Source organism: Cataglyphis hispanica, chromosome 12 (genome assembly GCF_021464435.1).
Source record: "Cataglyphis hispanica isolate Lineage 1 chromosome 12, ULB_Chis1_1.0, whole genome shotgun sequence".
NCBI classification, from domain to species: domain Eukaryota; kingdom Metazoa; phylum Arthropoda; class Insecta; order Hymenoptera; family Formicidae; genus Cataglyphis; species Cataglyphis hispanica.
The window spans coordinates 3,709,365-3,721,391 of record NC_065965.1 but is presented as its reverse complement, the minus strand read 5'-3'; the positions used below and the strand labels follow the sequence as shown (position 1 = coordinate 3,721,391).

Below are 12,027 nucleotides of genomic sequence, written 5' to 3'. Positions count from 1 at the left end.
TCTTTGCGTTCATTAAAATGGCTACGCGCAAAGTAGCTTTATCACATGGATATTTTTCATCTCGCAGTGTCCGAAAGATCAAAATGTCAACTTTGCAGCGGCTGCTCATCCGCCGGTCGCAATAATTCGCCGATAACTCGGAAAAGCCGTATCATTTACAGGAGGAAAGAGACAGACGTGATAGACGCGAGGCCAGCTCCACTATCGTGCCGTTGGAAATCAATTATCCCCGAGATGAGAGAGCGACATGTATGCGCGCGCGCTTAATGATCTCTGTTTATAGGTCTGCCTCTAACGGCAAGATGCAATAAATTTGTGCCGCGCGTCATTGTTGACTTTGATGGGGCTCGTTATTCGTAGGCACTGTCCTCGGCACGATACATTGACGTCTTCGCGCTAGCAATAAAATCGGTACGTCTCACTTTCCTGCCATCGCAGCGATGCGAAAAGCGGCGCCGGTGACCTCAGCCGAGTCTTCTTCCGGCTCGGCTGCCTCGAGAGAAAAAAAAAATCTTATCGTCGATTTACGAGCTTGACGCGCGACCAATCGAGGAAAGCTTCGGGAGGACCTTCCATTTCGAGCGCGCGAACACGTGGCTCCTTTTGAAGATTGAAACTTTTATCGGCTGCTCGCGCGAGTAAAATTAGAATCCCGTGAGCGATATGATAAAGCAAAGGCAAAGTGGAAGCGCGTCGGATGTTTTCACCATAGTGAAAACTATAAATATCCGAGCAAACTCGTATTTATGCTATATGCATAAATTAAGAATCTTATCGCGTCAACACACGAAAAATGTCTATATTTATATGCAGATATATTTTATCGCACACAAAGTCCGAGTTTTTGCAAAAAGTCGCTGAATTCATTGGCAGATCTACAATCCGGCTTGTCGTTATTCGCACGAAGGAGACATTCACGACGGCGTTTCACGAGGAATGCAAATTATCGGCTACCATAAAAGATGATATGATGTGTGCGTACCGTTCGCGCATAATGTTTCACGCTACACGTGCACATGTTTCCTTACGATTTATGATTTTAGAATTAAACACAATAGAGCCGAATCCCGCGTCTAATAACCGGCACGTCGTTGTATAAGGGGCAGGATTAATGTTCAGTTTGGTACCGACACGGACATTGTCCAGAATTTGCGAATATCGATCTTAAAAAGATATCCGAAAGAAGCACAAGGTTTTCGTAACGTTTATGCCGGATGGAACGGATGATATATAATCTCAGCTGTGGTCTGAGAGATTAAGTCTCACGACTTCTTCCTCATTCTTGATTGTGGGATACTTCCGTAAGAATGTACGAATCACAAAGTGAGAACATGATAAGGCTATAGTCTAAATTCGCCACTATCGTGAGAGCGAAAGTTATCGAAACTCGCACGAATCGCCTAAGGAAAGTCAAGATCGCGGCCTTAATCGTCACGGCACGTGGTGTGTGAATCGGCTTTAAATCCATCCAGAATGAAATCGGTCTGCCTTGTAATTAGAGGCTCGCACGCCGCATTTGTCGGTCTCCGTTTCGAGCGATTCCATACACATGAGGTGTGTTACATCTCTCTCTCTCTCTCTCTCTCTTTCTCTTTTTTTTTCTTTCTTCTCGATGGTTGCACGGGGCAACTCGCACCCTGACCTATACGCTAATTAATGAATTATCATTCGACAGCGCGAGCGGCGGCGGCACGACTTTATTTGGTCGCGCCAGGTGTTACGATCGGCACGCCGGCGTTGATTTAGCAATTTCTAGGCGCCACGAATCGCCAAGTAATCACTCGTCGCCCCCGGCACTTTCCATTATCGATATACTGAGAGACTGAGAGTCCACGAAGGCCGTCGTCACGGTGGATAAAGTGGAAAGAGACACAGTCTCCGCCGTCATCTCTCGTTTTCCTGCGAAATTCGATGCGGCGCGGATGAAAGCGCCGCGTCGAGCGTGAGAAATCTGGTGGATTCTATTTTGCACCTTGTTAATAGAAACGATCCAAAGATTGCAGGAAAATCTCTCTCTCTACGCAGATAATTTCGAATAGAATTTTCCAATAAACTTAAAATATATATAGTATATAAATATCGAATTTTTAAACTTTCTATTTTGTGCGCGCTTTCTACAAAGTCATTATTGTTTCATCAATGAAAAGGAAGCAAGAATTTAAATGAAATGTAAATAATCGGAAATTCAAAATGATATCTTATCCACATTATAGAAGATCAAAATTTATTACGTACGTCGTGAATATTTCTGAATTTCTTGAATATGCAAGCACGGTGCGTGGGCATCCTACGTCAAGGTAAAGTAGCGCGGTTTTGTATGCGATTATATCACGTTTTATTCAATTGCAAAACGCGCGATTATAGCGGGCACACTGTTATTATTTATTAAAATGGCAGTATCTGCCTGTATCAGCTGATTACGTAATCGCACGATGACACAATCGTATCAATGTATAATCATGTTTCTCTATTTGCCCTGTAATCATTGTTAATATTCTGGCAGATATATATCGCGAATTAAAACGCAAGCGTTATATAATTTTACAATGGAAAAAAATCTCGCCGAGTATTCAACAGAATTTCAATATGTCGATTTTTAATATATAAGAGAGAGAATATATTTCTCGATGATAAATTAAAATTTTTATTATAATCGAGAAATAATTTTACAAAGAAAATTGTATTTTTCTTTTTTTTGAAAGCCGTGATATTTTCCAAATCTCTATGTCGCAGAAAGCTCTTGAAAGGTGAATCATCGAGACAGCTGCGCCGCCGTTAATGTATACCTATTTATAGGATAAAAGACGACGTTCTCGGAAAAAGTGTTCCATTCGCCATATCGGTAGGCAAACGCGGATCCAGGGCCGCCCTACCTTTGGTCTGTATCGTGATTTTAATCGGGCACAACACGCACACGGTATCGCTCGCAGACACTCTCCTCTTCAGCTTCCCTATTTTTAATCGCATTGCTATTCCACCCTTTGGTCGTCCCGCGAGAGGAAGCGTTGAATTATTTATAATAATGCCGGTAGGAACAACCGCCTGGCATTAATGCGCCAAACGGATTCCCTGTTCGTGCCCCGAGTGCATTGACCAGTGCATGTAACGCCAGGACGTCCCGAGGAGTTCTGCCTGGCGTGTTATTTACGGCAAAATGCAAATTTAATGCATAATTTATCTTTTTGTCAAAACACCTTCCTATTCTTATTCTAAGTAATTTTTAGTTCAACATATACGTAAGCGTAATAAAAAATGTATATACGAATAACAAATTCTGTAGCATAAAATAAATAAAATACAAAAATAAAAAAAATTAATATAAACAATGTAGATTAATATATAAATAGTTTTCAGGGCAAATTTCTTTGTTAAACATCACTATGTATTACATGTAAGAGTATCCTCTTACTAGGCAACCCGTTCGACATTGTTGCATGTGAAGAATCGATATTCGAATATCCAAAGTAAACGTATTGATAGATTGATTTTGTTGCGAAAAAAGTAGCAGGAGAAGAATAGTAAAAGAAATTTGCGCTATATTTTCGAGTGTATTGTTGTATTTTTATTATTACGTACGTATTATTAAAATTAATACAATGACAGAAGTATTTACAGAAAGTTTTTAGCAGCTATATGCGCGACTGTAACCATCGCGCTTAATTCCGGTATTAATAATGTAATAATAATTATTATTATGTAATAATAGAGTGTATATAATATAATATAATATAATATATATATATATATAATAATTATAAAGGAGATATAATATGATAATGATAAAAGAGAATATCGGACAGCGCGTCGTGTCGCGCAAGACAAAAGACGACTCGTTCTCTCGCAAAGTTGAATTAACACGAAGAAATGATGCGAAAATCGATTAATTCTAACTAATGGCATATCACAAAAAAAAAAAAGAATAAATAATTGCGAATTCGCGCCGCGAGAGAAGGTAAGTCCGGCTCGCTCGAATCGCGCCGCCCGTCTCGTAGCAAAATTATATTACAAGATAATTCCACTCTTTGATTTTCGGAGACACATTCTCGAACAATAGACTTCCGCGCACATGCAACTCGAAAGGAAGTGTACGCGTTAAGAATGTGCGCATTTGCGTGCGATGTATTTCACGCGTATCCAATTTCCGTGTTATCGCCTCTTCTGTGTTTTGATGGTTCCCGTCAAAATTACAACAAAACCACCGACCCGAAAGGTTGAATCAGTCAAACCGCCTCCGGTCCAGATCGGAAAATGTTTAACGCTTTCGCTTTGCTTCGATTCCACGCAATGATTGAAACAGCTGTTAAAGTAGAGATCAAAACATTACGCGATTTTATTTATTACGCTTGATATTTCTTCAAGTGCTTTTTGATTTTGATTGAATTATGTTTGCGAAAATTTAACATTTTCACAGTCTAAGTAGTAGAAGTTCTTGAAATATGGTCAACATATCAAAAAAGAGTATGGCTATATTTGAGAATAGAACCACCGAAAACAATATTAATCCTCTTTACAAGTAATAACATGTAATAAAAAAAATTCAGGCTGTATATATATTGCGAAAAATCTTTATATTATTAAAATATAAGTTATTTACTAGAAAATTACTACATTTTCTTTCGCATCTTATGGATTTATGCAGATAATTATGCAGATAAATGTGCAGATTTCGAACAATGCTCTCTCATCCTGCTCAAAGCGAGGCCAAGTCCATTATGTTTGCAGCGCTCTCGTCCACTCTTCTTTCTTTCCCGTCTCGTCTCACACGACAAAGACATAGGTCGCTCGTTAGCATCTCACCAACGTGAGCGTGTGTCCGCGGCGAAATGAACGAAAATTAGGGGGCGCGAAAAAAGGGGGAGCGAGCGTGAGAAAGAGAATGTATTGTGCTTATGACTAGCATTCGTTGCGTGTTTCCATTCGCGCGCGATAATGAAATCCGCGGATATGAATTTTGCTTATTGCCATTTGCATTTCGAGAGCTCGGAGAGCAGACGAGAGGGCGATCGTCTTTTTATACTTCGCGCGCAATTTGGAACATCGCACAGTTTTAAAACAAAAAAATGCTAATTCTAAAGTATTTAAAATAGCATAATTAGCATTTATCAAAAAGAAAAAAAAAAAGAGAAAATATGTATACTCGCGATATAGCTCTTACGGGAGAAGCGTTCTCTTTGATAACGTGCAACGAGAGTCCAAGTTTTCGGTGGTTCGTGCGACGAGTTCACTGACATTTGAAGGACCCCGCATTATTAACCTCCTCCGTCGAGACCATATGCGAGCTAACTGGAATTAGAGAGGCCTAGAAATCTTGTCTAGGCTCTCAATTTCGATCTCCCCGCAAAGTCGCGCGTAATTAAGGCACTCTTCACACGTACGTACATTCTCTCTTCTGTACATTGCAGTCTCGTGACTCGAAGAACCTTGTCACATATCGGACAAAATAAATATAGGCACTGGCGACTGGCATATTTTGCGCACACAAATTGTGATCTTTCCTTAAAGAAGGCACCGGAAATGTATGTATCTATCTGGATTGTCGTTGGTCATCGTCAAACACGACGATCAATTAATATGGCGATTTCAACAGAATCGCGCGCGATGCACCGAGATTGAGATACACATTGTTAGAAAAACAAGAGCAATTTACTTAAAAATCAGATGAATTTGTACTCCGATAACACTATCAATTATAACGCGCGTATAAATGTGGTAATTCATTAATAAATAATTCGTTTCTAAAGAAATCATATCTCAAAAGTTAGGTCTTCGGAATTACAATATCCGAGTAAAAAGTATAACGCGTCTAAATCTCGTCTTGATGCATATACACGCGATGCGGTTCGAGCTTCTCTCAGCTCGAAAGGACGGTCGGTCAGTCTATTGATAATGGCAGACTAAACAAAGCTGCCATAAAATATCTCGCGCATTGATTTGCATTTTTTTGGTACTTGCGGTTTCGGGCGCATACTTCTATTTACAAATGATAGAATATATTTTCCATTCGGCGGAATTTAGCGTCAGGTAGTGCGACAATCTCATTAGGTCTTCCGTCCGATCCGCGACTACCCTCGTGATCGGAAATGCATCACCGTAACCACAGGCACCTTTCGCAAGCTAGTGCAGATACGCGCGGATTCGTCACTCATTCCATCTCTGATTATTCGATATGTACATCAAGACCGCCCACTTCGAAGCCGCTCGCTTGCTCCACGAAGAGCATCAGCACAAATACACGCACACATACATACATACCCACGCGCACTCTCATCCGTATTTACAACAGCCATTTGTTCGCTTTGATATGATACAAGCTACGATCTCTCGTCGGCACCTTCGCAAAGGCACACGTGTACAGGCACGTATGCGCGCGCAATATGTTTCGCGCTACGCGTTACACGCTAGCGTTTACATTAGAGTGAATAACAAACGGATCGCGCGCTCTTTTACGTACAATCTCGGATTCCGGAAGAATCCGGCAAAAATCGGGCTAGGGGCTTCGAGAGGCTGTTGAATGATTCTGGAGATCAGGCTTATGTGATATGACGCTTCGCATCATGTAATGTTGTTCTTTTTCTTGCTACGAAATACTGTTTAGTATTATGTCTTGCGATTGAATTATACGATGCTGTTTTGCAAAATTTCTCTCGATTAAATCTTAAAAACATCTTTATTCAGTTTCGGCAAAAATGAGAAGCAAAGACACGTCGCATTCTCCGTAAACTTTCACTAACGCTATCACAGCATTATGTATTTTACGAAAAATAAACTTAGGAATAATCTTCCCTTAATGCTTTTGCATACAATTGTCGGATGGCACATAATACCGCTCTTTCTCTCTTTCGATTTTACCATCCTCTGCCGCGACAATTAAATAAGCTAAGAGAATTCAAATTAATTTTTCGAAAAGCTCATATAATCTATATTTTTATAGAAAAAAATGTACGCGCAATCTCCTGAATCTTTCCGAGAAACTTCTGTCGTCACAGCCTTCAAAAAAACCTCGAGGAACTTTGCCCGTCCATTTCCTTCCATCTTTGTGCTTCATTTCGCGTCCCTCGGATATATCCCGTTGCTCAAAACCTCTCCCTTCCCTTGCTTTCCGCGTTATTGTACAGATAATTATGTAATATGTACATTTGCCTCGAAGCTCCCAATCTTTCAAGAAGCTCCTCGAGGAGACTGCCAGAAGACATCTGGCAAATACAATTCAACGCCGACACCTGCCGGCGCACGCCTATGCGGGACGATTTTACGAAGCTTCGTGCACCTGGAACCGCCGAATCCGCGCCTGCACCGACTCGCATTGCACCTCGCTATACCTGGTGTATCTGCCGGCGCGGACAGGCTCCCTGATAACCACCAGATTACCGCTTCGCTCGCGGAGTGCCTCGAGGCCAATCTTGCTGCCGCCGCGCATTGTTGCCGTCGCCATCGGCGCTGTCGGGATCTTCGCAATCTTCGTTCCGCTGGACGAAGTTTCTGACGTGAAACGGCTGAGCGCCTTACTGACGACGCCACTGCACTCGCGCGGCCACACTCTGTGCGCAGTGCGATGATGCCTCTGCTGTTCCCACCTGTCGGCGGTCGCGTCGGCGGCAGTGAACGGATAGCTCGCTCTACCCTGGCTTTTACCATACAGAATAAAATCCAGCGAATCATCCGAATAGATGCTGCTACGATCGCTCGAGCTGTCGGTCGAGATCTCGGAGACGGTGTCGCTGCCGCTATCGCTGCTGCACTGCTGTTCCGCTTCACCAAGAATAAAGACGGGCGTGCACTTGAACACCTCGCCACCTGCGGGCATCGTGTGGGTGGCGGTGGCACGACGCTGATGAGCACCATTGCCGACAGCATTCGTCGATGATCCCGTTTCGATGATGACGATTTCCGGCAAAACAGTGCCGGAAAATTTTCGCGCCAGCGAGTCCATGTTCCTCTTGAAAGTGTCCCTGCGATCTGGACTCAGGCCGAATCTGATGGGCTTGGGCGATGATCTTGATGTCGAATACAGGTTCTCCGTATGCGAGGAAACGGCGCGCGGACTTGTCGGCTTTGCACAGGATTCCGTAGGACTGTGGCACACACCAGTCGTGGATGACCGATGTTGCTTCTCGCCGTCGTTGCTTTTCGGCGTTGACGATGTATTCGACGCGGTCTGACCGTTGGCGATTGGTAAAGATTTCGACGAAGAACTCTCCCCTTGGGAGAGCATCGTCGTGGAGTCCGCCGCGGGACTGTCATCCGACGTGGAACACATTGTCGAAGCCAGCGGTGTCGTCGGCTGCTCGAACATGTTGAACCAGGGATGCTGGAGGCATTCGGTCACCGTCAGGCGTTCACTGCGAACAAATGAAAATACGTTTCAAATATTTCTAAGAATGAAGAGTACGTAAAAAAATGAATGTTGCATGTTTTTCGATTGGAATCGATTTTTGATAAGTTGTCACTTGACTGGGCTCTGATAATCCGTGTTAGAAAGCCGTGAATAAGAGTCTCGGTTACGTCGATTATTTCGGTACGACGCTCTTGAACGTATATATCCCAACATAACAGGCTCGTTCCACGAACGACTCGTTCTCGTCATCCTCGTTAACTCGAGGAGCGAGAGTGTCAAAGGGTTAAGAGACCCGTCACATAAATGGCCACCGCCAGCCGGACGGTGGCCATCATTGCGGCGGTCCACAGCGGGACATTTTTCACGCGGCTGTTTCGTGCCGAGAAGTGTATACCGTATACCGCGTAAAACATACCTAAAGTGTCAGTCGACTTCCGGCATACTGGATGACGCAAAATGCCTTCAATAACGGAGTAACAGATTGCATAAGAAAAATCGTGGAATGTCGGCCTCGTCGAAGAATTACTAAAAAAAAGTTTTAGGGGCCGACTTCCTGCCCCTCTAATTCCAAAACCGGGCTCGAGCAAAAAAATTATAAGCAAGCAAATATATTATTTTGTTTGTATAAACAAAATAATATATCTTTCACGTCATTTGCCTGAGTTTACATCGCTGCAGTTTAGATCGCGCGAATAGCGAAACATCGACGCGGACGAAGTCTGTCATTGAATAGATGACGTAATAATTTCATGAAATAGCAAATAGAAGCAAATAGAAAACTAACTGAAGTAACAATTATCGCGATTATGATAAGCAATTTAGTAGACTTACGCTTACGTAAATTATTACGTTGTCTTATCATTAATCAAGAATACATTAATCTTAATACAAACGACGCAATGGCAAATTAAAAAAAAAAAAAAATCAATTTAATTATAAAGTATTTTTTTCTTCACGACGCGTTAATTGTCTTAATTCCGGTTCTTCGTACAGCTTCCTCGAGCCTAAACATGGTAATTCATAGGTCAGCGAAGCGGGACGACCGCCACACATAACATTGTCGGACGTGACGATAAGTCATGCGGGTTTCGCACGATAAAGCGGAGGGGAAGGACGTGGATATTCCGGATAGCGACTTCCTCTCAGCTGTTCGCGCGATAAGGAAACCTACGAGTTTTTCAGCGGAACTCGCCTTCCTCGCTCTTCCCGCTTCGAAGAAAGTCGACGGACGTGGCGCCGATCGTTTTTCTCGCCGTATTCGCGAAGAGCAAGACTCGACGATGACAGTTCCTATCCTCGACCGGACGAGCTAATAAATGCATCTCGGTGGAATCACAGTGTCGTCATTGTGCACGGTATAATCCGCGAAGCGTTAAGACGGGCAGAAAAAATGCGAAACTACTAAATACTAAATGCAATTTAAGGAAGACTTTGCGCGCAATCAACAAATTAGACTAGCGGTTTTATTCCGAAATATTAATTCGTAATATTTAAGTAAGTTCGTATGCCTTTGAATAATTACTTCTATTTGTTTTCATGCTGCATCTTGTATAACGAAATAAAAACTAGAGCTAATAACTTGATAAAAATCCGATAATCTGAAGCTCAAGTCTCCAATTACACTGTAAGAAATGATTGATTGAAACTTTAGACAAAATATCTGTAGTTTTCTTACAGACACATTGTCTGAATTTTTAAACACTTTTCTAAACTTTCAGAAAAACGACTTTGATAATTAAAAAATTAATTTCAGATATCCAGATTCAGGCTGTCATTTTGAGAATCTGTATGACATCAGATCAATAAACAGTTACTGGAATCTAATGGATTCCATTCCATCTCGCGAGAATACAAAAACAAACGTCTCGCGAGATTCTCGGTGAGCGCAAATAGCTTTCTCTCGTCGCGACGCGATTAAATCTCAAAGATACCGCTGATTCCGAATCGGATCGCACTCATCAAATTGTCAGTCATCGCCGATGTCATCATCTCGGTTACAGGCGCGGAATGTCGCGTCGCCTGCAACGATACGCGTCTACGTGACGCGATTGTTTTCGTTCTAGGAAATCGGCTAACATGCCGACATATATAAGTAACAATATAATCAACGCGAGTACAAGTATCCGCTTTCGCTTCGAGGTAAGCGCCGGAACTTCTCGGTAGATCGCCGCAGCCTTCCGTGAAGGAATTACTTTGCATCGGTCCAGGAATTCGGCGTCTCCGGTGACGCGCATGCCGATACTCGCCGTCTAAGACGAGCTTCTCAACACCGAGACGACCGAGACTGAAATCGATCGACCGAGAAATACGGCATAGAAATGACGGCGGGTATATACGACGTGGGTGTGTAACGTAATTCGCGGCGACGACGTCTCGATCGCATCGAAATAACGAATGGAAATCTTTCGAGTCGAGTCAAGTGGAACATATGAAGATAAATGGCAAACGACGACGACGAATGGCTCGGAATGATCAATGGATCTCGCGGTCTCGCGCGATTAACGCTCCACGCGTTGTTTTACTCGCATCCGAGTTGAATTTCTCGAATCTCGTTTTTTTTTTTCGTTTACATTCGACTTTTATATCGATTACGCGCGATTAATATCGTGCTTACTTGGGATCCTTAACCATCAGCTTGCGCATGAGATCGCGCGCCTCCTCGGAGACATCCTCGAAGAGGTCATCCGGGAAATCCAAACGACATCTACTGATGTTGCAGAACGTCTCTTGCTTGGTGTCACCGCCGAACGGCGAGCATCCCGTTAACAGCACGTAGAGTAGCACGCCGACGGACCACATGTCGGTGGCCAGGCTGATCGGCTCGTAATTGAGGACCTCCGGGGCTGTAACACAGACGAGCATGTTATACAAGGAGGCAAAGATTCTCCCGGATGATGCATTAAACCGTAGAATGCTAGAAAGTGTGAGTCACGCGTAATTAAATCCGAGAAAAATAACTCTCTCTCTCTCTCAGTCTTTTCGTTATTACGGCCGCTATTATGGCACACCAAGTTACTTAATGGAGTTTGCGCGCATGTTCTCTCTTCAACGGAATAATAATAATCGTAACCGTGGACATATTAGGCTTTGCGCGCGCGTAATCGTCGCGATGTTATGCGTCGTAGAATCGAATCATTCGTTGCGTAATAACGCTAATCGTGTGCTCGAATCGCCACCTTGTATCGATTCGTTTCCGATTAGATCGCGCCAGTTTTTCCGAGCTCTCTTCTTCGGCCTCTGTGCACCCGGCTCCGCTTAATCACCGCGAACATCCGCGGGCTGTTTTATCACGCGAACGGTCTCGTTAATTTCCGCGAATCATCTCAAAGCTGATGGTAATTGATCAATTAAAATTTATGAGCAAGAAAATAACGATCGAGATTTTTTTCATTCGAAATTAAGACCAATCTCTTATTCTTTTTTATTCAATCTAATTTCGCGTTTCTCGAAATAATAATTTTTTTTTCAGAACAATTTCAAATAGCTTTATAATCATCCAAAATCCGATAGATCAGCCCGAGGCTTTCCGATCTCCTCCGTTTCTCGAATGACGATTACCTAACATCTTCGTCCACTTATCGTTAGAACAGAGAATGCGTTAGCGCGATGCGTAATTGCGACGGCAATCGTAAAAGGTCCTTCTGACTGATCGGGCGACCACGTGCGGTTCTTCAGCTAGCCGCGAAGTGGCT

The 12,027-nt window shown here is 43.0% G+C and overlaps 1 protein-coding gene across 1 annotated transcript in view; it reads right to left on the bottom strand.

Moving 5' to 3' along the window:
* Positions 1-3,539: 3,539 nt before the first annotated feature.
* The window catches only part of LOC126853658 (serine/threonine-protein kinase 17B-like), an 89,426-nt gene continuing 80,938 nt past the window's right edge, over positions 3,540-12,027 (bottom strand). Inside the window, exons 5-6 of the mRNA XM_050599567.1 lie at positions 10,950-11,178; positions 3,540-8,339 (exon numbers count right to left, since the gene is read on the bottom strand). Coding sequence (XP_050455524.1) covers positions 7,250-8,339; positions 10,950-11,178 — 1,319 coding nt within the window. The 3' untranslated portion in view covers positions 3,540-7,249. The remainder of the gene's footprint in view (positions 8,340-10,949; positions 11,179-12,027) is intronic.